Source organism: Pseudopipra pipra, chromosome 7 (genome assembly GCF_036250125.1).
Source record: "Pseudopipra pipra isolate bDixPip1 chromosome 7, bDixPip1.hap1, whole genome shotgun sequence".
NCBI lineage: Eukaryota > Metazoa > Chordata > Aves > Passeriformes > Pipridae > Pseudopipra > Pseudopipra pipra.
The window spans coordinates 7,009,690-7,034,791 of NC_087555.1; the positions used below are offsets into that span (position 1 = coordinate 7,009,690).

A 25,102-nucleotide genomic window follows, 5' to 3' on the forward strand; every position below is an offset into this window, starting at 1 on the left:
GTCCCACTTGGATCACCCTTGGCTGAGTGACCCCTGCACCAGTTCAGTGCAGGGATGCAGCCAAAACCCCATGGGAGGGGTGTGGGGTCCCCAGAGCCTGGCTGGGAGGCAAAGTTGGCTCTCCTGAGAGTGAGGAAACCTGCTTGTTCCTGTCACTGCCGGCCTCCCTCCTGTTCCCAGCAATGGAAACAGGCTGGCCCTGCTATAAATCTGGAGAAGGCTGTGTCTGGAGACAGGTGTGGGTGTCCTGGCTTCTCAAATGAGGTGATTAACAGGCAGCCACAGGGCAACAAGAGAGAAAATAATCTTCCCCTTTCCTTGCCACCCTCATCTCCAGAGGAAGCCTTTTGTTTAAATTACAATGAAAAGGGGTATTTTTTTGCTCTGGGAGACCAGAGCAGGCTGTTGCATGGAGGCTGCCCGTGCTGGGCATCTCTGACACTGGCAGGCACTCAGAGCATCCCATTAGAGAGGGACAGGTACTTATTTCATCTTCAAGTGCAGCTGGATACAATATTGGCATTTTCATTGTGTTTGAACCCTGGACATTTAATGGCAGCAAATGAGCCGACCTGGCCCCTGCTGGGAGCCACAACACACCACCTCCCACTGGGCTCCAGGAGGCAGAGAATTAAATCTGAGATGGAGAGCACAGGGACCCAAAAGCTGTGGGAAAGTATGACAACCTCAGTGGGTTGCCAGAAACATACCACAGTTGGGATTACAGCCTTTCCAACCAGGACCGTGTCTTCAGGAGAGACGTCGGCTGGGGAGATCTTCAGCTCCTGACCAGAATGGGCCATGACTTTTATAACCACAGGCCTGCAAAGGAAAACACAGATCCCATGTGTGCACATGTAGAGTTGGGCTGTTCTGTGTCACTGTGTGTCCTTGGCTGGTAACTCCTGGCTTTGAAGTTCTTTGCAGTGTGGAATGACTGAAGTTGGAGGGGCCCTTTGGAGCTTGTCCAGCCCAAAGCCCAGCTCAAGCAGACTTAAAACACCCCCACTCCAGAGCACTGCTCCTCCACTGCCAGCAGAGCTGTCACCTGAACCCTGGCTCAACATGTGGAGTTGGATCTGTGTCCAGAGCAAAAGCCTGCTTCTTCCTGGCATCCTGATGGATTCACATGCTGGCTAGGCAAAGGAGGAGGCACCATGGAGCACACGGACCTTCCCAGTGCCACAGCCTGCCTTCCCAGGTCCTGCCATGGAGGACCCATGCAGGCCCCATGTTCCCCAGCAGGCCTGGGGAACACCCTGTCACCCCAGATTCTGGTTCAGGAGCCATCAGAGGTGTCTTTCTCCAAGCCCTTCTGTTGTGGCTTCCTGAAGATGGATATGAAATGTTGCAGTAGGAACTGATCTGCATTTGAAGAAGTCTTTAATAAAGTCGGGAGGTTGCTTAAACACAAATAACACTCTGGTTAAGTCTGGTTAAGTCTGGTTAAGCCCAGCCCTGTCAAACCCGTGGCCTGTTGAACAAAGGGTCCTGAGGAGCATCTTAATAAATAAAGTGAGGGCACTAATAAATGAAGTGAATACATCTCTGAGACTGTTAAACATGAGACCCCAGCACTGGGTTGGTTACAGCTCAGCCCGTTTCCAGCCACACAGAGACCCTTTCAAACAGCCTTAAGCCCAAGACTTAAGCAAGAACTTGCCCATCAATTCATGTCTACACACTCTCATCTTTGGAATGCACCTCGTGCACTGGAGGCACAATTAGAACCGGTGGCAGCCGAGGGGGGACATTTCAGAGCACCACTTGAGCCACAAGACTTGTCAAATGTCTTTGTGCTTCCCCAGTGCTGTGAATGCGACTGCCTCGAATTGTGTGTGTGCTGCTGGCTGTGACAGTAATTCCTGGCACCAAATGATGCAGGAGGGAGAGGGGAGGAATGGAGGGCTTGCAGGGGGTCAGCTGGCAGTGGGTATTTGTGGGGCTTTTACAAGGGGGAGGAAAGGGTCCCTTCCAACCCCAACTGTTCTGTGACTGGGAAATAAGATTCTTGCTGACCTGCTGCTCAGCTTTGATATACTGTGTAATAAGGAAGCCAAAAAAACCCCCCAAAACAATAATGAGCAGATTAAAGGAATTACCCTTGAGAAAAAAAAATAGATTTCATTAGAAAGCTTATTTGAGAGGTGAATTATTTTGCTAATTTGATGCTACAGCTCATTCATGGTTAATAGCCCCAACTGGTGGGGGGGGGTCCCTGGGGTTCCCTGGTGTTGCAGCACGGCTGCTGTGGGGGACGAATTGGCTCTGGTCCCTGCAGCTCAGTGCAAGCTCACCAGGCTGGAGCAGCGAAGGCTGGGCTGTGTCCTGATGCTTGTCCTCATGGTCTTGTCCAACAGGCAGAATTAAGGAGAAAAATTAGAGGGCAACTAAAGTAGAAACAAGCTGAGTGCATTGATGGGGCATCCGATGCCATTTGTTGTAGGGGTTGGGTACAGAAACAGAGAAGGAAAGTTCCGAGGCCTTTTTTTTTTTTTCCTTTAGTTTCTGAAGGCATCCAAAAAAGTGAGACAAGTGATGGGTGTGGGGCAAAGGGCACTGAGCAGCTGGAAGGAGCATTGCTGGGATTTCGGCAGTGCTGTGGCCAGAGCAGTGAGGGGTGGGGGCTGAGCACCTCACTGCTCCCAGGGGCTGGGGCAGAGCTGCTGCACCCCGTTCCGAACCAAAGCCGTATTTATCTCTGTTGCCCCCGTCTGTTTTTGCAGGTCCGAACTGCTTTGCGGGAACCACGATAATTCCCGCCGGCATCGAGGTGAAGGTGGACGACTGCAATATCTGCCACTGCCACAACGGGGACTGGTGGAAGCCGGCGCAGTGCTCCAAGCGGGAATGCCAGGGCAAGCAGGCTCTGTAGTGGGACCGACCCCCCGCCAGCGCCAAACAACCCGCTGGGGACGATGAGGAAGGAACGGCCTCGATGCTGCCCCCGCGTCCGACCTCCCGCCACTGCAGCAGGGTCACCAGCAACACCTGCGAGCGTCCCGCACAAGCAGAGATTTGTACCCGCGGGGAAGGGTCTCCCTGTGCCCCCTCCTGCTCTTCTCTGGCTTTGCACACTGTGTATCTGGTGTCTAGGTATCTCCTCTGCTTTTGTAATTACCAGTGCTTGGGAGGGATGCAGTGGTCAGGTTTGGGGAGGAAAAAGAACGGCCCACGCAAGTCCTCGGACTGGTGATGCCTTGGAGCCGACGATCGATTCACCGCTCTCACTTTCTGCGATGTGGATCGTGGGGTTTTTCACATTTATTTATTTAAAGGTTTTTTGCTATTGTGATTTTTTTTTTTTTAAAGCCTCTTCCTAAGCTGAGATCATTGGGACAATACAGCTGTGAGTGAAGCGATGGATGGAGCATTTTTATTGTGTCTATAAGTGGGAGTGGCACTAAGGACTAAGGAGGGAGGTAGAAATTAAAAGGGGAGCAAGGTGTTAAAAAAAACCCCAACTGGAATGTAACCTGCAGCAGGACTGAGGTAGATGCACAGGTATGGGCCAGACAGCCAAGACACAAAGCTGTATCTGTGTTACACTTTCTCCACTGAGTGGGGACAATAAAGTTGAAGACACTTAAACAGTCACCGTGACCTTGATGGGAGCAGGAGCCCACCCTGGCTGCTTGGGCAGGGCAGGGCAGGACAGGCAAACAGGCAGGAGGGGCTGGAAAGGCACCAAGAAAGCAGCGTCTCACCTGGATGGTCTCTGTGTGAGGCCTGGCTGGGTGCTGTGGTGAAGGATGAGGGTCCCATCTGTTCCTGGTTCTCGGGCTGAGTGTGTACCCACCTGCGTTGTCCCATCCCTTGGTGCCAAGGCTGCCCTTGCTGGAGCCAAGGGCAGCGTTTCATTGCCTTCAGCAACAGCAGGTCACACCTACCTGATCCCCACACACAGGGAGGTTTCCAGGAATGTCCCATAGCACTAACCTGGCTCAGCTGGCAGACAGACCCTTTGCTGCAGCAGGAGGGAGCTGCCCTGGCTCTCCCTGGGAGCATCCATGCTGCTGGGGATAAAGCAAGCCACGGTGCACAGGGAGATGGGGCTGGGCTGGCCACATCCATGGGAATTGCCTCTTGGTGAGGGGTGTCTCTAGGAGCAGCTCTGTGCCTGCCTCCCAGGAGGAGAGGTCCCCATGGTCCCCACCTGCAGCCGAGGGATCCCGTCAGGCTTTTCGGCACTGGCACCTCCTGCTTTCTCAGGCTGCAGCTTCCAAGTGATCCTGTGAAAGAAAAGCCACCAACGTCACCTCCCTGCTCTGCCTGCCCAGGTGAGCACAGGAGCCTTTCCCATCACTGTCCACGCTTGGTTCCCTGCTTTTTTTGGTCGTGGCCATGAGGGTGATGGTGCTTGTTTTGTTGAGAGTTCAGACTTCAGTGCAGCACCTGCCCTCGGCAGCGGCGGCCGCAGATCCCCCCCAGAGCATCTTCCGCCAGCGGATCAGCACATGGGGCTCGGTTCATACACACTGCTGCCTTCACATTTTTATTTCCTCCCCATTTTGGTGTTTTATGGAGGGCAGGGGTGGGATGAGCATGAGCACAGCAACTGCTGTAGTGCAGCTGAGCACTGGCTTCCTGCAGGCTGAGCATCAGAGGTGCTGTTGCCACATTCCTGTGTGAGCTGTTGCCTGTCAATGACTATCCGGTTTCAAAACTTTCAAACAATAGTGTGCCTGAAACTAGTGAGGAAAAAAACAATCTGTAAAAATGGGGGGGGGGGAGGGGGGTCGAGGTGTCCTAGAAACAATATTTGATGTGTAAAAGACTATATTATTAAAAAATTATTTTGTTAAATATAAAGTGTGTGAACCAGCAAAAAAACCCCAAAATTATATACTTGTGGTGTATTTTACTCTGCTGATCATCAGCCCCTCAAGCTCCCAATTCCCCATCTCATCCCTTGCTCCAGCCCCTGGCTCTCCACAGTGCTGAGCGTTGCTGGAGTGGGAGGAGTGGGCTTGGAGCCTGGAAATAGCCACAAGAGTCCCATGGACAGGATGTGTTGCCCAGGGAGCATCTCAGCCATAACTCATTAAAGCAGATTTGCTTTGCCAAACAGGGATTCCCTTTTTGGGAGCTGCCATGGACTGACACGGCTCCCAGGCTCTCGCTTTAACCTCCATCTGGTTTTGCCTTTTTCTGGTGCCATTTTTGTATTTGATGCCATTTCCTGAACATGGAAATTTGCTTTCAGTTCACAAACTCCATTTGGTACCTCCAGATGCATCATTATTTACACTGATTAGTAGTTACTCCAATTAATTACAGCTTAATTACTGTAGTTAATGTTTGTACTGTGCTTGGAACAAGTACAGCTCTATACGTGCCACATATTATTATTTTCTTCGTTATTAATTAAGCACCATCTCCATTCCATGCTGTGCTACTTCATTATTTCCCAAGGAGTCACTGTAGCGCCCTTATTCCCACCCAGGAGTACTCTTCTCCCAGCTGCCACCAGGATGCTGCGGTGCTGGACCAGCATGGGACGAGCAGTGGGATTGCTAAGCAACATGGGAATGCTTGTTTTTTTCCCTTCACCCTTTCAGGGCACTGTGTCTGAAACAAATGGAAAATAAAAAGCTGCTGGCAGGGGACATGCCATGGACCACGCACAGGGAGCTGGAGTGTGCGGGTGGGTGACATGAGGGAAAGCCCTGCAGCTCCCATCACAGAGATGCCTGCAAGGTCTCCATGAGATGCTTGCTGGGACCACAGAAGGGATCTGATTCCCCCAAATCCAGTGGTGTCAGACACACAGTCCTGCTGAGGGATCCCACAGCTCTCCCCGTGCACCACGGCGTCAGCGGGGCAAGGTCTGGGGTCACAGGGAGAAGCAATAGGCACAGATCAGATTTTCTGGGAAAACTTCCACTCTTCATGTGGAAGAGTTGCCAATCATAGGTGGGCAGTGTTTCCACAGCACTGGTGTGCTTGGAGCAGTAGCCCCAAAAATCACTGCCACTGGCTCTGCTTCCTCTCAGCCCATGTCAGGCCAGGGCAGATCCAGAACTGAAATCCTATCAGGTGCTCTCCAGATACACCACAGAGTTTTATCCTCATCCCAGTATCCTTCCTTTCTGCCTTTTTTTTTTTTTAACGTTGTAGTTCATTTCTGCCTTTAATTAATCACAGCTCTGGGCCAGCCAGACCCATTAACTACTCTTCTCATTTAGACCTTTCAGAGATGCAGTTGCAGATGCAATTTAATTTGTTGACCTGTGATCGATAGCAATTAATACCATCTCTTTAATCTTGTTGAAAGGTTCATCTTGGGCTTCCCAAGGCTACCAGCTGAAGGGAAAGGTGCCTGATACATATGTTATTAGATAGGGGGGCACAACCTCCTCCGTGGGCACCGTCCTTCCCGTCCCCCGGGCTGATGCTCTTCAGAATACAACAGGTGTTTGTGAGAGATGGAGAAAAGAAGGTGGATGAAGGTGAGGGAAGATGCTGAGAGGTAGAGAAGAGCAGGGGGCTTGGTAGGGCAGAAAGTAGGGTAAGGTAGAGTTGATGGGTTGGAAAAATGAGGGATAGAGAGGGGAGATGAGGGGAGACAGAAATGATACAGCCTAGGAGATGTGGCTAGAAAAGAGAGCCAAAAGGACTTGAATTGGAGCAGAAGAGCAGGTCAGAGAGTGGAGAGCTTGGAGGCAACACCTTCAGCAGGAGTAGCAGCGAATTTTGCAGAAGAAACACACCCAGAGCTAGAAAAATGCTCCTTCCTCCTGGGGTTCCTTACGCCCAAGCTTCACTCCTTTGATGAGATGATTTTTTGCCCCCCCAAGTGCCGCAGTTCTGTACAGCTCCCTCCTCCTCCTAGCAGTGGGAAAGCCCATCCTGAGAGCATCACCTTTCCCTGTCCTCATTAATATGCCATTATTCAAGATTGTTTTATAATTAGTGGAATGTTTCCTGCACACCCCGGGGGGGGGCTGATTCAGCTCTGGATCACCTGCAGAGCATCAGCGGGATGATGTCGTTCTCCCCCAGGAGCCTGCAAGGCACACTTAAAACCAGGCTAAGGCTGGGAAAATCCTGGCCTTTGGGTACTCTCCATCCTCCCAGTGCTCCTTGAGTCAGCAGCATGGAATGGCTTCAGTGGCACATCATGAGCTGAGTCCCCTGGGGACCATCCCCTGGCTCAGATGGTGGATCTGCTGCAGCAGCCCCCATCCAGCCACAGCTCTGCTAAAGGCAAAGAGCAAATCCTCAGATTCCAACACAGCAGGAGCCATGAAGTGTTTGTCTTTGGTGGCTGTTAAAGGGGAAAGAGGGCCCATCCACCTTCCTTGTAGTGTGGAAGCTCAGCTTTTAAAACACAGAAGATAGAATGTATGGAGAGAAAGTAAGTGACTGTATTTATATATTTAGGCCCATGGAATGGTTTGGGTTGGAAGGGACCTTTTAAGGTCAATTTTATATACCATATTGTATTTATTTGTATTTGCAGATATACTTCCTACATTTTCAGAGGGATTTTTTTTTTAGGGAATGTACCTTTTCACCATGACTAACCTCAGTACCTAAAAGAGGTCTGCTCTCAGAAGATGCCAGTTCATGCCCCCACTCAGCCACACACAGACAAAGGGATAATTATGCACTAGGAAATAGGAAGGAAAGACAAAGCACAGCAGGAAAGCTAAGTCAGGCTGGCACAGAACTAGATGGTGCCCCCACCAGCACTCCTGGTCTCCTGTGTGCCGAGGCTGAGGGACAGGTGATGGTTGGACCCACCTGCAGAGGTGGCCTCACCTTCTGGGCAGCGATGGCTGTTCAACGTGAGACAGACAAAGCCTCTCCTTTCTCGGAGTTCATGTCCTCTGCCACGCTGGCTCCCTTGGGGGAATAGAATCACAGAATAGTTTGGGTTGAAGGGATCTCAGAGACCATCTTGTTTCACCCCCTGCCATGTGCCCTTCTCTGGGCACCTTCCATTATCCCAGGTTGCTCCAAGCCCTGTCCAACCTGGCCTTGAATGCTTCCAGGGATGGGGCAGCCACAGCTTCTCTGGGCAACCTGTGCCAGGGCCTCCCCACCCTCACAGGGAAGAGTTACCTGCATTTAATTTATTAAGTATTTTAATTCGTTATCTGCATCCCTGGGAGCTGTCAATTGATACTTTCTTGGCACGGGGCTTCCCATAGAAGAAGGCAAGAGGGTGGGTATAGTACATATATATAGCACCAGGGGACATTATCTGACAGTTTCAGGGCATCCTTCCCAACTCAGCCTCTCTGATCCTCGGCTCCTGCAGCATCTCTGCTGTGGGTACATGTCCCTGACCCTTTCTGCACTTTGCCCCATTTCAGTGGCCCAACCAGTCAGGTGAAAGGAGCCTTTGCCATGTGACTTTCTGATGTTGGTGTCAGATACAGGAGATGGGGATCTGGGGAAAGGAGGCAGAGAGAGAAAGAGCAAGAGCTATTTAGACTTGTTTCAGTGGGGCAAAGCAGGATTTCAATAATAATTAATGCCACCATTAAAGATCCTCATTTAGATTCTAAGGCATCTGGCACTGGAAAGGACACAGTGAAGGTACTTGTGGCCATTAAACACAGACAATGTTCCATGTGCTGTTCTCCTGGTAGTGATAACCCAGGAAAGCTTGAAAAGAAACCACCAGCCTGCTCTCCCACCCTATTATGCACAGGGATTATCCCGTTACCCATATGGATTTTCTCTGCAGGTATTGCAGCACTGGCTTGGCTCTGTGTTTGGAGAAATAGCCAAATCCATGCCTAGGGAGTTTTGGAAAAATCCTATGAATCTCAAAGGCAAAACTCCAAGAAAGCAGGTGAAAAAATGGGGCTCAACAGGCTTTACATTGTCCTTACAAATTATGTATGATGAGCATAGAATGATAAAATAGTTTGGGTTGGAAGGGACCTTTAAAGTCCTTCTCATTCCACCCTCCTGCCATGGGCAGGGACACTTTCCACTACCCCAGGTTGCTCCAAGTCCTGTCCAACCTGGCCTTGGACACTTCCAGGGATGGGGCAGCCACAGCTTCTCTGGGCACCTCTGCCAGGGCCTCCCCACTCTGCCCACCAAGTACTTGGTTAATAAACATCATTTTGGTTCAGCAGACAGGGACCAGTGGTCTTTGCTGTCTTTGCTGTTTCAAGGCATCCTCTGCCTTGCTCAAACAGGTTTCTGGACTTCCTAGGCCCTGCTCTGTTCCATTAATTTGGCTGTCGCTCCATTTCTCTTTTTTTTCAAAGGACAAAAGCTTTGAGAAAGGGAAGAGATAAAAATGTGAGGAACTTGCTCTGCTGCAAATAATCCACTCCCATACACGCTGAAAGGCTCGTTTTGCAGTCCATTAAGCTCAAGTTAATGCAGGTAGAGCATGTCTGGCATCGAGAGGATGGTAAAGGTTTCGGGCTTTAATTTTACTCAGATGGAAAATCCTCCACGTTCCTGGCTGGTGTCGGCACTTCTGCAGCAAAGACAACAGGCCCCGCAGGAAGCATGAGGCCAAGGTTAAAGCACTTCTAAGTCAAGATGCAATGATACCCAAAGAAGCAATTTCCCATTGTATTGCGGATCCTCTGGCACTTTACTGGCATGAATAGAAACTGCGAGTGAAAGGGGTGCGTGGGGACCCATTGGAGCTGCAGATGGCTTTAAATTCCCCCTAACTTTCCCTGGATTCAAGGTTATCCTCCTGGCTTGCCGCAGGCCTGCGCACTTGGGCTAATTGCATTCCCAAACAAGCGGTGGCAGTGCCCCTCCTCGCCCCGCCAGCGGGAAGGGAAAGCAAAGGGAGACGTGCCTGGGTAATAGAGCCTGTTTGTTATCATGCTGTGAAGCTCCATGGGATGTTTTAGCCCTCGTGGTTTTACTTTAAACATCCTAAATCCCACTGCTTTTGTCAGCAGAGTGGAAAACAAGAAATGGGAGGAGGCACAGGAGCCTTGGGCAAGGGAACAGGGAGACGTAGGGAAAGACAACCCTTAAAATTTCCATGATGGTGAAAGAGTCTCCCTGTGGGAGGGGACAGCGTGAGAAAAGTGGAGATACCATAAGACTTGTGAGGTGGAGATACCACAGGTGCCATGAGACGATGGGGTTTCCCTGCCTGCTCCTCTTGGAGCTTCTCAGAAAATCCAAGGCTGGTCTCCAGCTGGAGCCTGGGGACTGATGCATCATTTGCAGTCCCACTTCTCACCAAAACAGTGGCAACCTGGGCTCCTCCCTCCTGGATTTGAGAAAGTGGATGGCAAACCAAAGCCATCATTTCCTAGGCCAAAATCCCCCAATGTTTGTGTGCTACCAGTGGCTGTGATGCCTTGTAGCAGAAATACAGGAAATTTCTTCTGTGAAACCATGTCAAGAGCAGAAATAAGAAGTTGATGAATGGGAAACAAGATCTCGAGGGTCAGTGTAGAAATAGAAATTTATGTGGATGCATGCCTGAATTCCTGACCAGGGAAGCACACACACACCCTTAGAAGGAGTTACCACAGCAAGGGGACTGTCACTGGCCAGGCTGGGCCTGTTGCACCTCTAACCCTCAGCAGGGTGGAGAGGTTTTGAGAAACCCACAGACTTGTTCTGTCATTTTGTCAGATACACTCTTCAACCAGCATTACCCAGCCAGGGGCATTTGGCCTTAATTTTTGAGACTGAAGACACTGTTTGGGTAATAAAAACACCTGTAGGAACATAACACATCATAGCAAAGATTTTGCTGCCTCCATGTGCAGGAGCCAGCAGTGGGCAACGGTGCTGGAGCCTTGTCCAAGGGAAGCCTTGAGGTGTCCCAGCCTTTCCCTTACCTTTGAAGAGAAAAGAGGGACCGAGCAGATTAGAAAACATGAAAAGAAGGAAACGTGAAAACAGTTGAGCCACATTCCCTTCAAACAAACAGAAATTTGGACCAGAGAAGATGCAGGGGTAAAACTTGGCCTCATGAGAGGATGCTGCATCCAGCACCAGCAACACCAGGAGTCTCTCCCCACTCCCAGTGGATCTTAAATGCTCCATTCCCCACAGGAAATTATTCCCATAGGTATGAGCAAGAGGCCCCTCCACCTGTTTTTCTCATATCTATTTGGTGATAAATGTATGTTAATCTGCACCACCTCTCTGACCCTGGGAACTTGTGCTTTTCACAGGTAAAAGTGAACTTGGTACTTTTCCAGATATTATTTGGATGCACCAGATAATACTGCAGTGCCAGTGGCTAGAAATGCAATACCAGGAGGACAGATCACACCCAAACCAGGACCAGTTTAGTGATATTAAATTAGCGCAGAGCCTCTAATTCCTGAAGAGGAGCTGCTGTAAAAGTGATGTAACTGTCGATGCGACACCTCGTGAGTTTTGTTCTTACTATTTTTTACCAACAAATGTTTCATCCCTGCCCTGCTGTGGAAATGCTGCACAGTAAAGGGTGAGGGCTCACCTACCTGCAAAACAAGGGCTTTAGTGCCTGCTCTGAAATAGGTCATTTACAACGACTACAAGTGGTACTAATACAGTTGGGGGCCAGCAAACCTCAGGGAGCTGTGCTTCACACCACTGTGAGGGAGAGTTAACTTTGGGAAGGAAAATGAAAAGTTAACCAAAAAGCCATTTCCAAGAGAAATAGTCCCACTGTACATCATCAAACTAATAAAAGTTACATGCAGTCATGTAACAGAAGGAAATTCTTCCTTCTCCTGGTCACAAATCATTTTAACCCCATTTGCTCTTGTTCTCAGGCTCAGAACACAATTGCAGGCTTCTATCAGTCTTGTTGGTGGATTTATGCAGCTCTTTAACTGCTCACCTACTTCTCATCTCGGTCTTTTTGATTAGTGAATTACGGAAGCATTAATTAACTTTTAAGAGGCAGATAGCAGGTTTGTTTTTTCTTCTGTGGATCACTTAATCAAAGGTGGGCCTGAGCTGTTCAGTTATAAGTGGAAATCTAGAAATGGAGAACAGCCACATTTTCAGGTTGTGCTTTACATACCCAGCAGGAAACATTTTAATATAAGATTTTAAAGGAAAAGAAGGGATCTAAAGAAGCATCAGTTTCTAGAAGAAGCCCAGCCTTTGCCAACTCTCCTGCTTTACAAGTTAATTTTCTGTGGAAAAATAAAACCCACTGCAGTGATGAAAAAGGAACAGAATTCCTGGGAAAACTTGGCATCGGGTCATTGTTGGTCTTGGCAGAAAATGGAAAGGGAAGTCTGGAGTCAGGGGCTGATCTTTGGCCTTGGTGATTGAGGAGTGAAGAGCTCTCAGGTGGACTCTTGCACAGTTTTGGGCTGTGGGAAATCATAGAGTGGTTTGGATTGGAAGGGACCTCAAAACCCATTTTGTTGCACCCCCTGCCATGGGCAGGGACACCTTCCACTAGACCAGGTTGGTCCAAGCCCTGTTCAACCTGGCCTTGAACACTTCCAGGGATGGGGCAGCCACAGCTTCTCAGGGCAACCTGTGCCTCACCAGGGCAGAACTTCTTTCTAACATCTAATTGAAACCTGCCCTCTGTAGTTTGAAGCCATCACCCTTGTCCTATCACCTCATGCCACTAAATGGCTTGTGCAGAAGTACCTTGAATGTTCACGGTGAACAGATGGATTTTATGGGTTCATATAAAATTTCCATTCATTATCATTGAAACAATAAACACTGTGGGCTCAGCACTTCTGAAAAGCCAAGTTTGTGGGGTTTTCAAGACTGACATCCTGAACTGAGATGGGGGAAACCAAAGTACCCAAAGTACTTTGATCTGATTAACTCCAAGTTTCTGGCACAAGCAGAGGTTGGAGCCTGTGTGAGTCAGGATCCAGCCCTCGATGGCAGCCACCAGGATGAGAGAAGATGCAAAATAGTAACAGAATCACAGGATTATTCAGGTTGGAAAAGACCTCTGAGATCATCGAGTCCAACCTGTGACCCATCACCATAATTTCAACTAGACCAGAGCACTGAGTGCCACATCCAGTCTTTCCTTAAACACCTCCAGGGATGGGGACAGCTAAGACTAAAACCAGTGAAGGAGGGCTCCTTCAAGGTAGAACAGACCTCTCTCTGCCTTCTCCTCAGCCAAACCCTTTGATGGACCCTCCTAAGGCACAAATCACTCTGTGTGTGTCATCTTTCTCAATGAAATGTTACTACAATAACAGATCTCAAGTGTCCCCTGAAGGCGCGCTGCTCGATATTTATAATCACTTAATAAACACATGAGAAATGGCACAGTACAGCCCTACATAATCTATGTGCAATGATCCTTGGTGACAAAGTGTAAGTGACCAAATCCCTTTCCAGGTCTAATGATATTTTGCTCCAGTAAGCCAGTGATATATCTCATATGGCAAAAATAAAGCACTCATGCATAAAATTAATACAGTAAGCTCTGAAGTCATAAAGCTTTCAGTCTGTGATATATTAGATGGGAAAATGACCAACCTGTAATTCAAGTTCTTCCAGTACCTTATTCCCGATAGGTTGTAGGGTCACCTGGGCATTGCATGATCAATCCAGGCTGTTCCAGGGAGGAATGAATTACTCACCAGCCAGTTCGGGGGCCCATTAGGGTCACGTGCATGGAAAGCCCTGAGAGGACACAGATAGCAGCTTCTCCTCATAGAGGTCAAATGTTTCTGTTCTTTCAAAACCTGCATGAGAAAACTTACAGCAAATTGCTTCCATCCATTTTCTTCCCCTTATTCCTTCTAGAAGGGCTCATGATGCGACCAAAGGCATTTGGTCCAAGTGTACTGACTGAAGTATCTGGGCCTCTTTCTAGGCAAGGTGCTCTGCTATCTAACAGCAGAAATACAATTCCCACGTAGGCCTCCAATGTAATTAGAAACAATTTGTTAAAAGTCCTCAGAAAGCACCACAGCAACATGCCCAAGCAGCCTATGCCAGACACTGCTCCCAGAAACACCACTTTATTGTTCACCACTGTGAGCCTGTGCCACCCCTCACACACACCAGCCATCCCAGCACAGTGGCAGGTTGGCTACTGGCTGTCTCTGGGGGGCTGGGCCACGGCTGGCCCTTGGTTCTGGGCTCGTGTGCTCTGGCAGACTCACCCACCACACACTGCACAGCCCTCCAGGAGCCCCTGTAATGCCCTAGTCTTCTCTACCAGTGTGAGCTGCTGCCCAGGAAAATTTCTCCAGTCACCTTGAAAACGTGAGGAACCGTCCAGAAAGTGAGAGCAGGGGCAGTGAATCAACCAGCAGTGCCACGAACCTGCAGGAAACCTGCTCCATGCAGCACCCTGCTGGGGCCCAGCTGAGGCAGGACATAGGGGTGCAAACACAACCCCCTCCATAAAGATATCACAGAATCATCACAAAATGGTTTGGGTTGGGAGGGACCTTAAAGATCATCTCATTCCACTCCCTGCCACGGGCAGGGACACCTTCCACTAGACCAGGTCGCTCCAAGCCCCGTCCAGCCTGGCCTGGGACACTGCCAGGAATGGGGAATCCACAGCTACTCTGGGCAACATAATTACACTCCGTAGTGTCAGACACTGACATCACCTCTGCAGGTGTGCTGCATACCTGCTCATTGCTGATTGCAGGAACCCGGGGATCAGAAATCCAACCCAAGGACGATTTTTCAAGGTCCTTCTCCAACAGCACGGACACTGCTTGCTCAACTGGATGCAGCAGGGATCACACGCAAGAAGACCCTGTAGACTCCATCGTTCTGCAATCCATCCCTTGTTTCAACCAGAGAAATAATTATCCTTTGCATGTGAAATGATCAAAGTGCTTAAAAAAAAGAAATCAAACTCCAGCTCCTCAATCAGGAAGGCTGCCAAGCTATCGAATCAATAGGTTGTTAGATACTTGAAGTATGGGAACATGTGAAAGCTATCAAATGATTTCTTTGTTAATAAACTGCTACAGTAATTACCATTAGAATAGAAATGGAAAGATATGGATCAGAAATGGAACGCTGTGAATGGTTTCTCATTAAGTGAAATTAAAGCCCACGGGATTTTTTTTTTCTTTTCTTTTCCCCACGACTCTGCAAGGTTTTAAGCTGCTCATGCACCCAGCTTTGTCTACCCCCATTTCACCTTAATATCTTCAAATCAGTGAGCCTCCAGTACAGAGATTTTTTCTCTACCTCCTCTCCCCCAGTGGCAGAGGGGACAGGGAATGGGGGCTGCAGTAAGTTCATCACAGGTTGTCTCTGCTGCTCCTTGCTACAGGACATGGGGGAAGCTCCTAGCAGCTTCTCCTGCTACCAAAACCTTGCTGTGCAAAGCCCCCACACGCAGAGACAGCCAGCATGAGAGTACCATGACCCAAATTACTAACTTGCAAAAGTCTGCTGTGCTAAAACATAAGGTTTCACTTAAAGAATGTGGCAAGCTCCTCAACTCATAAACACATCAGGAGGCAAAACAAACAGCCAGGCCCCCTCCACCCCTCCCGCTCACCACTTGTGATCATTAGAGTAATAGATTTTTTGCAGTGAAAAAGCTTGACCTTGTCTGAAGTGCAGGTCAGAGACTGCAACGAGATACTCCCAGGGTTCAGCTTCGCTCCAATTAGCGGGACAGGAATTGTCGTGCTGGCTTCAGGGGGAGGAGGGACAAAAGCACTTGCTGTAGGTGGAGGAACAGTCTGGCTGTCCAAGCTCCCTCAGCTGCCCACACAACAGTCCCAAGTACCCTGACATTGCTCCTCCTTTACCCTGCCTGCAGCTGAGAGCACACAGCTTCCTTCAGGGTGTAGGAGGTGCCAAGTGAGTGACCCGATCGATGGAAGGAGCAGGTCTCCAAAACCCCAACTCTTCTTATGAGGAAAAGAAAGGTTGTGGAGGCTGGAAAACACCTTAAAGGTATCATTGAACATCTGCAAATCCCACTTTACCCACAGTGCTTAGACAGGACAACATTAATAGCCCCACAGCTCTGCACATACAGAATTTCAAGTGATTCCAGACCCTTTTCCAGACCTAATGCATTTAATGAAATTGGTTGTCTTCTACTAGCACTGAAGAAGGGGGGAAAGAACTAATGGATGTACATTAACCTTTTGGTACTAGATTTCCCGATACCAGCTACTAATGCAAAATCCATTAGAGGGAAATGTCTGGGAACTGGAGTGTGTAACTGCTGGAATGCTGTGAGAAGCCTGAAATTCTGAAGTGGACACGGCAGGGACAGAGACACTGGTTGCAAGTGCAAGAAGATTAAAGAGAGCTCTCTGATCTATTTGGGCAGAGAAACCCTGCAAAAAATCAGCAAGAGGCGAAGATTTGGAAACTGAGCTTTGCAGCTGCCCCTTCAGCAGGAGAATTTTGTTGCTCACCCCAAGGGCAGAGCTTTGAAGCCCCTGCATAAAAGCTCTTCCCTTGCCACACAAGTGCTGATGGGCAGTGCAACACCACTCCCCATGCATGAGTTCCTTCCCAAGTCCTCGTGCTGGCCTGGGCAGCACCGAAACAGTGATCTCCATCCTCCAGCAGGTAGAAAATGATCTTTTCTCAGATCATCTTCTTGAAGATGAAAGAAATAACAGGAGCAGCCCGGACACTGTGAAGCAGGAACAGAAGAGGTGAGGATGCCCATGGCATTGAAGAGACAAAACTGCCTCAAATGAAAGATTTCTTCACTTGCTGGGTGCTCTTGCTTTGAAATTGCAAGATTTAAGTGCTTTTTTTTCGGGGGTGTGAAGAGCAAGGGGAAAGAATGAGAGCAGAAGTGACTATTATCATTTAATAAGCAAAGACAGTTTAAGTAGTTACTTTAATGTGCACTAATTATGTGTGGGACTAAGCAGCACATCCCAAGGCCTCTGTCCCTGCTGCATTCAGGCATGTTCACCTGCCATGGTCCAATATTATTGCTCATGCCTGTAGTGCAAGTGCCATCTCCAGTGTAACAGATCATTGTGGAGATTGATCCAGAGCCAGGACTTCAGTAGGAACTGTGGTTCCTTCTGACTGGTAGATCTTATGTCTGTGAGGGGCCTGTGCCACAACCAGGAGCTGCTGCATCTTACCACTTATTATTTAGGTGTGAATCTGGGAGTTCAGTTGAAAGCCTGGATCTCCATTTTGCATTCACAATCTCTCTTTGCAGTGCAAATCCTGTTAAAAGTACCTGACTCAGGTTCTCTCTGTCCAAGCCTGGCCCCAGTGGATAGCTGACTACAGCTGGGCTCACTGTGCCCATCCTTTCTGCACCCAGACTCCCTGCACGCTATCAAGGCTTCCTGCTGAAACACATGGGCCCTGGAAGGAAAAAGTAAAAGCAAGGTTATGAGCTTTTCCTTGGATTTGACAAATGTAGATGGAGTGCAACAAGACCAAATCAAATCCTGGTCCTTCTTCTCACCCCACTTTCTCTGCCTGCCGGGAGCATTCTCAGTGGCCACAGAGACTGGTTGTGTCCCACGCTGGCCCAGGGTGCAGGAGAGGCCCAAACACCCACCCAGCTCCTTGGGCAAGTCTGGTGTCCTGCCACGGGTGGGACAGCAAGCCTGTGCCTCACAAGCCTCGAGGTACAAGGGCTAGCCCCCTTCCAAGCCCCAGGTACAAGGTGCTGCACACAGCACAGGAACTGCTGATTCCATGGAGGCAGTTTGTCGTTCTCCCATTATGGAGCCAAGGTTGATTGCACCAAGCACTCTTGAAAGAGGCCACAAAAAGCCATCACTGGAAAAGAACAAATGCTTGTTCCCGGATGTTTTCACCACAGCTTGTGCAGCAGGTACACAGCAAGCAAGGAGCCAGAGACCAGGAATGTTGTGCTGTGAGGGGACTGAGCTGGAAGGAACATCTGCCTCCAATTTTTCAATTAAACAAAACTGTGACTTTTAATTTAATAAAAACCTTCTGCCTAAAACCACAGATAAAATCATTCAAGCTTGGCTGAGTTTAAAACCAGAACCTGGCACCTCTTCAGAAGCACGTTAGTGAGCTTAGGGTAGAAAATCTCCCCATTCTGACAGACACAGCTGCTGGGACCCAACTGCTGAGCAGGAACGAAGGACCAGGCCCGGGCTCCAGACTCAAAGCACAAGGGGGTCATGGGCAATATTTACATTAATAACAACATTGCTTGTGTGAGGGCTTTAGAAATGACACATGCCACTAAGAGCAGCTGGTTTGAACCCAGGGTGCATCAGCCACACAGGTGACCCTGACTTTATACAGCCAAGCTGAGGGCAGGGGAAGGGGTTGAACCCAGAGCACAGCCCGGCTCCTCTACCCTCTCCCAATCCTATCATCTCCTGCTCTTGCAGAACGAGCCTGGGGGACACAGCCAGGCAGAGCATATGGCATTACATTGCTGCACAGCATAAAACAAACACAGGGGAAGAAAAAGATCCAGCACTGCAGACTTATTGAATTAAACATTATTGTGGCTAACGCAATCAATAAAGCATTGATTGCATTATCCATATTAATATTTAATTCAATTAAAAGGCCCACATTTTTTTAAAATGTTCCTTCAGATCTTTTATGCTGCAGAATTAAATTTTGCTGGACCATGCATTCCAGGTAGACCCAAACTATAGATGATTTGGGTTTGCTCTGGCACCAGCTGTTCAAAATTGACCCCTTCCAGCAGAGCAGCAGAAAACCACTTCCCTGGTCAGGCTGTGTCTGGCACCCAGTACAAACCCTGCAGAGAGACCAGGACCCCCCTCAGGGGAATGTGGAGTGCACAGGTGTGTATGGCAATTGGAACACCTTCCTATCCAAACTGAGACCCCAGAAGAGGCAGCCCCACACCTGCTCCCCCCACCAAACAGTTTGGCTCTTCTGAGAATTAGTAGTTTCCTAAACTAGCAGGAAATTACTCCAACCCCACAAGAGCTGAAGAAATAAGTAAATTTTTATCAGTTCAGCAAGCTGAGCAAGACAGACAGCTTTGCTGCTCCTTCACACTCCACTTTGTAATAGCTGTTTTGACCTGTTCTCAGGGTGTATGTCTAGCTGAGGGGCCTGTGAGGGTAAGCCCTGCTCTGCAGCACTGTCACTGAACAGGCACAGCCCCAGGCTGAGCTCAGGCCTGGGGAGGGGCTGCTGTGCTTTACAGATGTGCCCATGGGGGGGAACCTGTGCTTCTGGAGCACTGTTGACATCCAGGGCAGGTGTCATAAGGCAGCCACCAGTGGTGCTGCACAGGGAACTCCTCCCAGCTGCAGTGCAGAGAACTTCCAGCACCCACTGGAGCAGGACATGCCAGCCCCTGCTGGAAAACAAGCCCCGGGGACCAGCCACTCCAGTGCCTGTCACTGCCCCAGCCCCTCGGAACAGGGAGTGACAGCAGGGCCTCCAACACACAGTGGGAGCTGATGGCTCTCTGCTACTTCATCAGACCAGGCCTCCTGCCAGCACTTAAATTGAAGCACACAAAATGCATCTTCTCCATAGGAAATAAAAAAAATAAATAAAGGTGGGAATCTTCCTCCCCTTCTCTCCTCTGATTACACACAAAATGTTCTTCTGCTTTTAAGGGCAATTTAACACTAGTTAAACTACCATTAATTTAAATCAAACAAGTCTAGAAAGATAGAACATGCTGCACTGTTATTAAAAACAGCTGAATCTTCATTTGTTCCATCCAGACACTGCTGCCCATTTCCAAGCCAATACTATCTGGCTGTCCAAAGACCTCTTGCTGTAGTTTTTGAGCTGGTATTTAAGCCTGCTTTGTTGGCTTTTGCAACACAATGCAGCCCACTTAGTTATCAGAGAGAGAGAGATTCAAACCTTCCCATCAAACTGCTTTTTCTTGCACAGTGTGAGAGAAAGGCAAAAAAACAGGACATGGGGCCAAACTGATTAATAGCAATCAATGTGACATCACATTTCCAGGTGATCCTCCAGCACTGAAGTACAAAATAGCTCGAGCAGGAAAAAAGAAAAGCTTTGTTCTGCTGTTTCATGGACCTGTCCTCAACAAGATGCCAAGATGCTGCTACCCAGACTTTGCTGGCAGTGCAGCTGATCCACAGGACAGGCCAGAACAGCTCCTGCCCAGCAGCTCTGTCGGCACTGCAGGGCTGGCAGCTGTAAATGGACTTTCCCCCTTCCCCCTCCCACCCTGGCAGCAAAGCCAGCCCACAGGAACTGGAAGCAGCACAGCAAGCACAGGCAGGGGGACCAGATGATCCCTGTGTTTATACATTTTCCCCAAATAACCCACACCAATATGAAGTTTTACAACAGGCTGTGGCTTCGATGCAGACAGCTTTGTCCTGAGCAGAATGTTTGCAGGAGCTTCATTAGCCAAAATGCGAATCTGCTGGAAGACTGCAGCAAAAAATAACTGCTCCAGAGTAAGTCTGGTCTTAAGGCAGTACACACAGCTTCAATCCCCCACCTAGGATTATTCCTTCCCTTGAATTAATTCCCTTCAGTCATTCACTCCTTCCGTGAGCCCTGCCCAGGCTGATCAGGGATAACCATGTTGGGTCCCACAGAGCCTGTCAGGTCCAACCTCCCTCAGAGCCTGGGATGGAGCAGAAGAGAGGGGCTTTAGTTCAAGCCCCACAAAGGCTGGGTAGGTGCCAGCTGGTGAAGCACTTGCTGACATCTTAGTTACTAGAAAGATGCACGTCTTTGGACCCTCCCATGCTTGCTATCATGCAGAAGAGGACTGCAAGACAACAGAGCCACAGCACCTCCCAGGGACACCAATTTTGATCTGAGAGCAAAACCAGCCACTGTTTTATACTACTTGGTTGCCTGTTGTTCCCCTAAAACACTTACAGAAATATTGCAACATCACTTAAAAAGATTAAAAATATCATCTTCTATTAACTATTAGTTAGTTGTTAAACTGATTAGTTGTTAAACTGATGTCACTGAGCCCCAGGCATTGCTATTCAAGGTGTTATCAAGTGTCCCAGATGAACTAGGTCATTATGAGAAACAGGTAATTTTCAAGGGAAGATGCCTGAAAATCATTAGGCTGAGGAAGGAATTCTCTCCTGTGAGGGCAGTGAGGCCCTGGCACAGGTTGCTCAGAAAAGCTGTGGCTGCCCCATCCCTGAAAGTGTTCAAGGCCAGACTGGTCCTTGGCTTGGAGCAACCTGGTCTAAGGGAAGATGTGCCTGTCCACAGGGCTTGGAACAAGCTGGACTTTGGGGTCCCCTCCGGCCCAAACCATTCAGTGATTCACAGTATTTCTGATCAATAAAAATACCCATAATCCAGAATGCAAGTCCTGTACTTACTATCTCTTCACATGAGGTAATGATCACTGGATGACCTTTAAGGTCCCTTCCAGCCCAAACCATTCTATGTTTCCATGAGATGCCCCAATCATCAGTGCACATTAAGTACATGCAGGCTAGCAGGAGAATGCTAGTATAAATTCATGTTACAGCTAAGGTTCTTTATTAACCTTTAACAGATTGTCTTTGATGAACTCATCCACTCCCTGCCTCAGACTATGTCAGGCTACTGTGGCCATCACTGCTTCAAGTCTCTCACACTGCCTGAAATACCTTGTTATTTTGAGCTTGCCTCCTACTACCTTCCTTTAATGCACCCTTGCTTTTGGGCTAGAAGAGACAGAAAAGAAACGATCCACACACCTCATGATTTTATAACCTTGCTTTCAGGAGCCAAAATCCATTCAGTGGATTAAGGGGCTTGATGTATCCTTACTGTAAGCCCTTTTTAGACAGGGTGCTATCCCTCTGCTTCCAACAATTAGCAGGAGCAAATTAAGCAGGGTCTGTGTCACTGACCTCTTACTTTTGTGTACTTACACATTGCTTCAGTGATGACTGGCACCTGCTGTAACTCTGGCATCAAACCTACTGTGAGGCTCTTCAAGTCTGTATCTGCATAAACTGATCACACTCTGAATCCCTGCAGAGACCTGAAGGAGGTGGGCCAGAGTTAATCTTGGGTAAGGATCTCCCCTCAGTATGATATGGAGGGATTCTTAATGTGATTTGATAGAAACTCTGCTTGATAACACAACTTGATTCAAAGGAACATTGAAGAGGTTCAGAGCGGGGCTTAAAAAAAAAAACATTAACGGCAATTTTTTAACAGAGTTTCTTTTCATCTGCCAAGGAAAAATAGCTCTTAAAATCTGTAAATGTGCTGCCTCTCCTTTAGGACAGAGAATAGGATTACTGATGGGCCAAATTTCTTCCTGGTACAGAGCAGAAAAGCTCCATTCTTCAGAATTTTTGCAGAGATTCGCTGCTACTTTTGCAAAGAACACTGCATTAGGTATATTGATGTGCTATGAAAAGTTAAAATGTGCTACAATTGTTAAAACAAATGACCGAATTCACATGGTATCGACTCGGCCCCTCATTTGCTGCCAGTGTTTATCTGCTCAAAAACCCACAGCACACTTATCCCATGGGCTGCTCCATCTGTTAATGAGCCCTGCATCCAGTGAAGAGCAATGGCTCGGTCTGGCATAAGGGATAGATCAAGATACTCCAGCTACTCAAGGTGAAAACTGTACCTGTCCTACCTGGAGAGTACTAGGAGCTGTACAGAGCATACTGAGACCTGGCACAGGCTCCCCAGGGACAGTGGTTACAGAACACAGCTCTCTTCATCTGCAAAAGCAGCTCTTCAGTGTGATAAGTGATCTTCACAGCTGCCCAAGCTCACAGAAAAGTATTTTCCTTTACCTGTTGAGATATGTATGGGACATGTACTTATTCTGCAGCCAAGCTCATGCAATAAGACACTCCAAACTTACTGCACACAAAAAGTTTCATTATCAGGAGCAAAACAAAAGCAAACACAAAAAACTCTGGTTTATCCCACGACTATCATATTATTACAAGACACCATTTTTCAATTATGAATTCACAAAAGATACAAGACATTAGGTGAGAGCACAGAGTGAGGGCTGAAGATTCTGACAATAACTTATGGCCAATTACATGAAATATTGTAACAAATAAGAAAGAATCAAATATTGCTCCAGCATAGCCAGCTGCTTAGGTACAACTGTGCCAAGTGAGACATGATTCTTTTGCAATCATTAAAGTTTTTTCCTCAAAGTAACCATGATAATAACCATCCATACTTACAGAAATATTTATTATAATAATTTAATAAGGAACCCAATGCTTCAAAACCTCAGGAAAATAGAATGAAATTCAAGTTACACATTTACAAGTATGAATGAGGACAGAAGTGAGAAAAGCATTTATCTTTCTACAAAATAAGGAAATTCTAAATCAAGATTTTTAAATATAGCGTTCTCAAAAATTGTCTGCTTCCAGATGAATTCAAGTCATTAGTTCAACTCTGATTTCTACAAGACTTATCCCATGCCAAGAATTTCCAGCAAAATTCAGTTGTAAGAAGTTGTAATAAACATCACGCGTCACCTGACACGAGATGTCCACGCAGGTTCAAATGCATAGAGTCCTCTCTTTTAAAGAATACAAATTCTGGCCTGGGAAATCTTGGCACATACAGTAGATCCTTGTCAATGGATATGAAACACAACACAAATGGGGTCTATCGCCTACAAATCAAGAAAGCAAAAGGTTTCATTTTGCAAAATCTTAGTTACAAAATGTCAGTGATTACTCATTAAGCGTTTATTAAGTTCAATGCAAATATAAAGCATACTAAATAAGGCAAGGCACATTTTTCAATTCTCTCCTCCACTTATTCCAGCCTATCAGCAATCCCAGTAACTCACTTAAACGCCCAAAGCTCTCCTGAATCCAACACACAAGTCACAGCTTCAGACCAGTTTACCAGGTCAAGATTGCCCACATTCTAAAGCCCCGCTCCCGAGACGCTGATACTCATTCGACGGGCAGGAGCTGAAATGACATCGCACAGTCTATGAGCCAGCTGGAGGGGGCCATCCACACCTTGCCCTGCCGGGTTTTCTCCGGCCTGAAATTGGAGGCCCGGTCGTAGATGACGTACTGAGTGCAGAACCTCTGGTCGGAGCAGGGCTGCGCGTGGTACGACACCGTGTTGATCGTCTGCGTCACGTCGCTGTCCGGCTTCGGCTGCCTCACCAGGATCTGTCCTCCCGCTGCTCTGACCAGCTCCGCCAGATCACTCTTCTGGTGGCGTTTGAAAGAGCCCAAAAAATAGAAGTAGCATCCATCGAACAACTTAGGAAGCTAAGTGGAGGGGGGGGGACAAAAAAAAAAAAAAAGTATAAATACAGGACCTTGCAACTGAGCAGAGAGGAAAAAAGTGGAAAGGAAAAATCAGTGCATTAAAAAAAAACCCCAAAGATTTAAAATAACCAAGACTGGAAACTAGAGCAGCAACTTAACATGCAAGGTTCTCACTGTAAGAATGCAATCAAGAAAAGCTTGCTTACGTGGTAAATTCTTGCTTCTGTTTACTTTCCAGCACAACAAACAGGGTTTGAACTATGAGTTAGGAATATTTACAGCTACTGTTACAATGCAGTTAATGAATTCTCCTGTGTAATCCAGCAAGTAACCAGAAATGAACCCAGTTAAATATAAAAGTGGCCCTAAATAGAAACAAATAGTAATAAAAACATTTTTCTTTCAAATTCCAGAACTAGGTTCTAAAGCTGAGCAGAGAAGGCCAAAGCAGCATCACTCCCTGTCCCATCAGCTTCTTCCACGGGTGTAATACAGTGTTCCCCTGACAAGGTTACAGCAACATCCCCCCTAACACAGAAAACTGACAGCTTTATGGGTGTTCACAGTTCCTTGGATCACCTTGCACTTAATCAAATTCCTGTACAAGACCACATTAAAATTTTACATCTTCTGCACTTTCGCACGTGGCAAAGGGCAGAACTGCACGAACCAAAGGTCATTAATATGGGCTGGCTGGAGCAATAAAACCCACCAGCTGCTCTCTGTTGAGCCGCCCTCTTTGGGGGCCACCTTGGATTTCATACTTCTCTTCTTGTTCTCGAGCTGAGGTTTGCAGACAGGCTCGGACCCCTAGGAAAAAAAAAAACAATAAAGAAGGCAAAAATTAGAGAGCTCAGGTTTTAAGACAGGCTTGCACGTCATTTTAGGGACTAAGTGGTTGTGCTAACATAAAATAATCACCCACAATGCATCACATTCCATCCACACAAGCATCAAAGCCTGTGTGCTTTAGCAATTTGCTTTTAAACTCGAAAAAATTTACAGCAGCGGCT

The 25,102-nt window shown here is 47.9% G+C and overlaps 2 protein-coding genes and 1 long non-coding RNA gene across 6 annotated transcripts in view; 1 reads left to right on the plus strand and 2 right to left on the minus strand.

Moving 5' to 3' along the window:
* Positions 1-3,591, plus strand: part of VWC2L (von Willebrand factor C domain containing 2 like) — a 45,286-nt gene extending 41,695 nt beyond the window's left edge. Inside the window, exon 4 of one of the 3 annotated variants that reach the window (XR_010431829.1) lies at positions 2,727-2,807. Coding sequence is in view for 2 of the 3 variants with exons in the window: in XM_064660357.1 (XP_064516427.1) it covers positions 2,727-2,875 (149 nt within the window). In the remaining variant the exon portion in view is untranslated. Of the gene's footprint in view, positions 1-2,726 lie in introns of all 3 variants that reach the window. The other 2 variants (XM_064660357.1, XM_064660358.1) reach the window with 2 other exon arrangements.
* A 5,555-nt stretch (positions 3,592-9,146) lies between these two features.
* On the minus strand, positions 9,147-22,627 carry LOC135416970 (uncharacterized). The gene is made up of 3 exons (XR_010431838.1): positions 22,457-22,627; positions 17,099-17,229; positions 9,147-14,750 (listed from the first exon to the last, which is right to left on the minus strand). It is a non-coding gene; the product is annotated as an uncharacterized LOC135416970 (long non-coding RNA).
* Positions 22,628-22,743: 116 nt separating this feature from the next.
* The window catches only part of BARD1 (BRCA1 associated RING domain 1), a 41,799-nt gene continuing 39,440 nt past the window's right edge, over positions 22,744-25,102 (minus strand). The window contains exons 10-11 of one of the 2 annotated variants that reach the window (XM_064660369.1): positions 24,802-24,899; positions 22,744-24,029 (exon numbers count right to left, since the gene is read on the minus strand). In XM_064660369.1, coding sequence (XP_064516439.1) covers positions 23,760-24,029; positions 24,802-24,899 — 368 coding nt within the window. In that variant the 3' untranslated portion in view covers positions 22,744-23,759. Of the gene's footprint in view, positions 24,090-24,801; positions 24,900-25,102 lie in introns of both variants that reach the window. The other variant, XM_064660368.1, reaches the window with a different exon arrangement.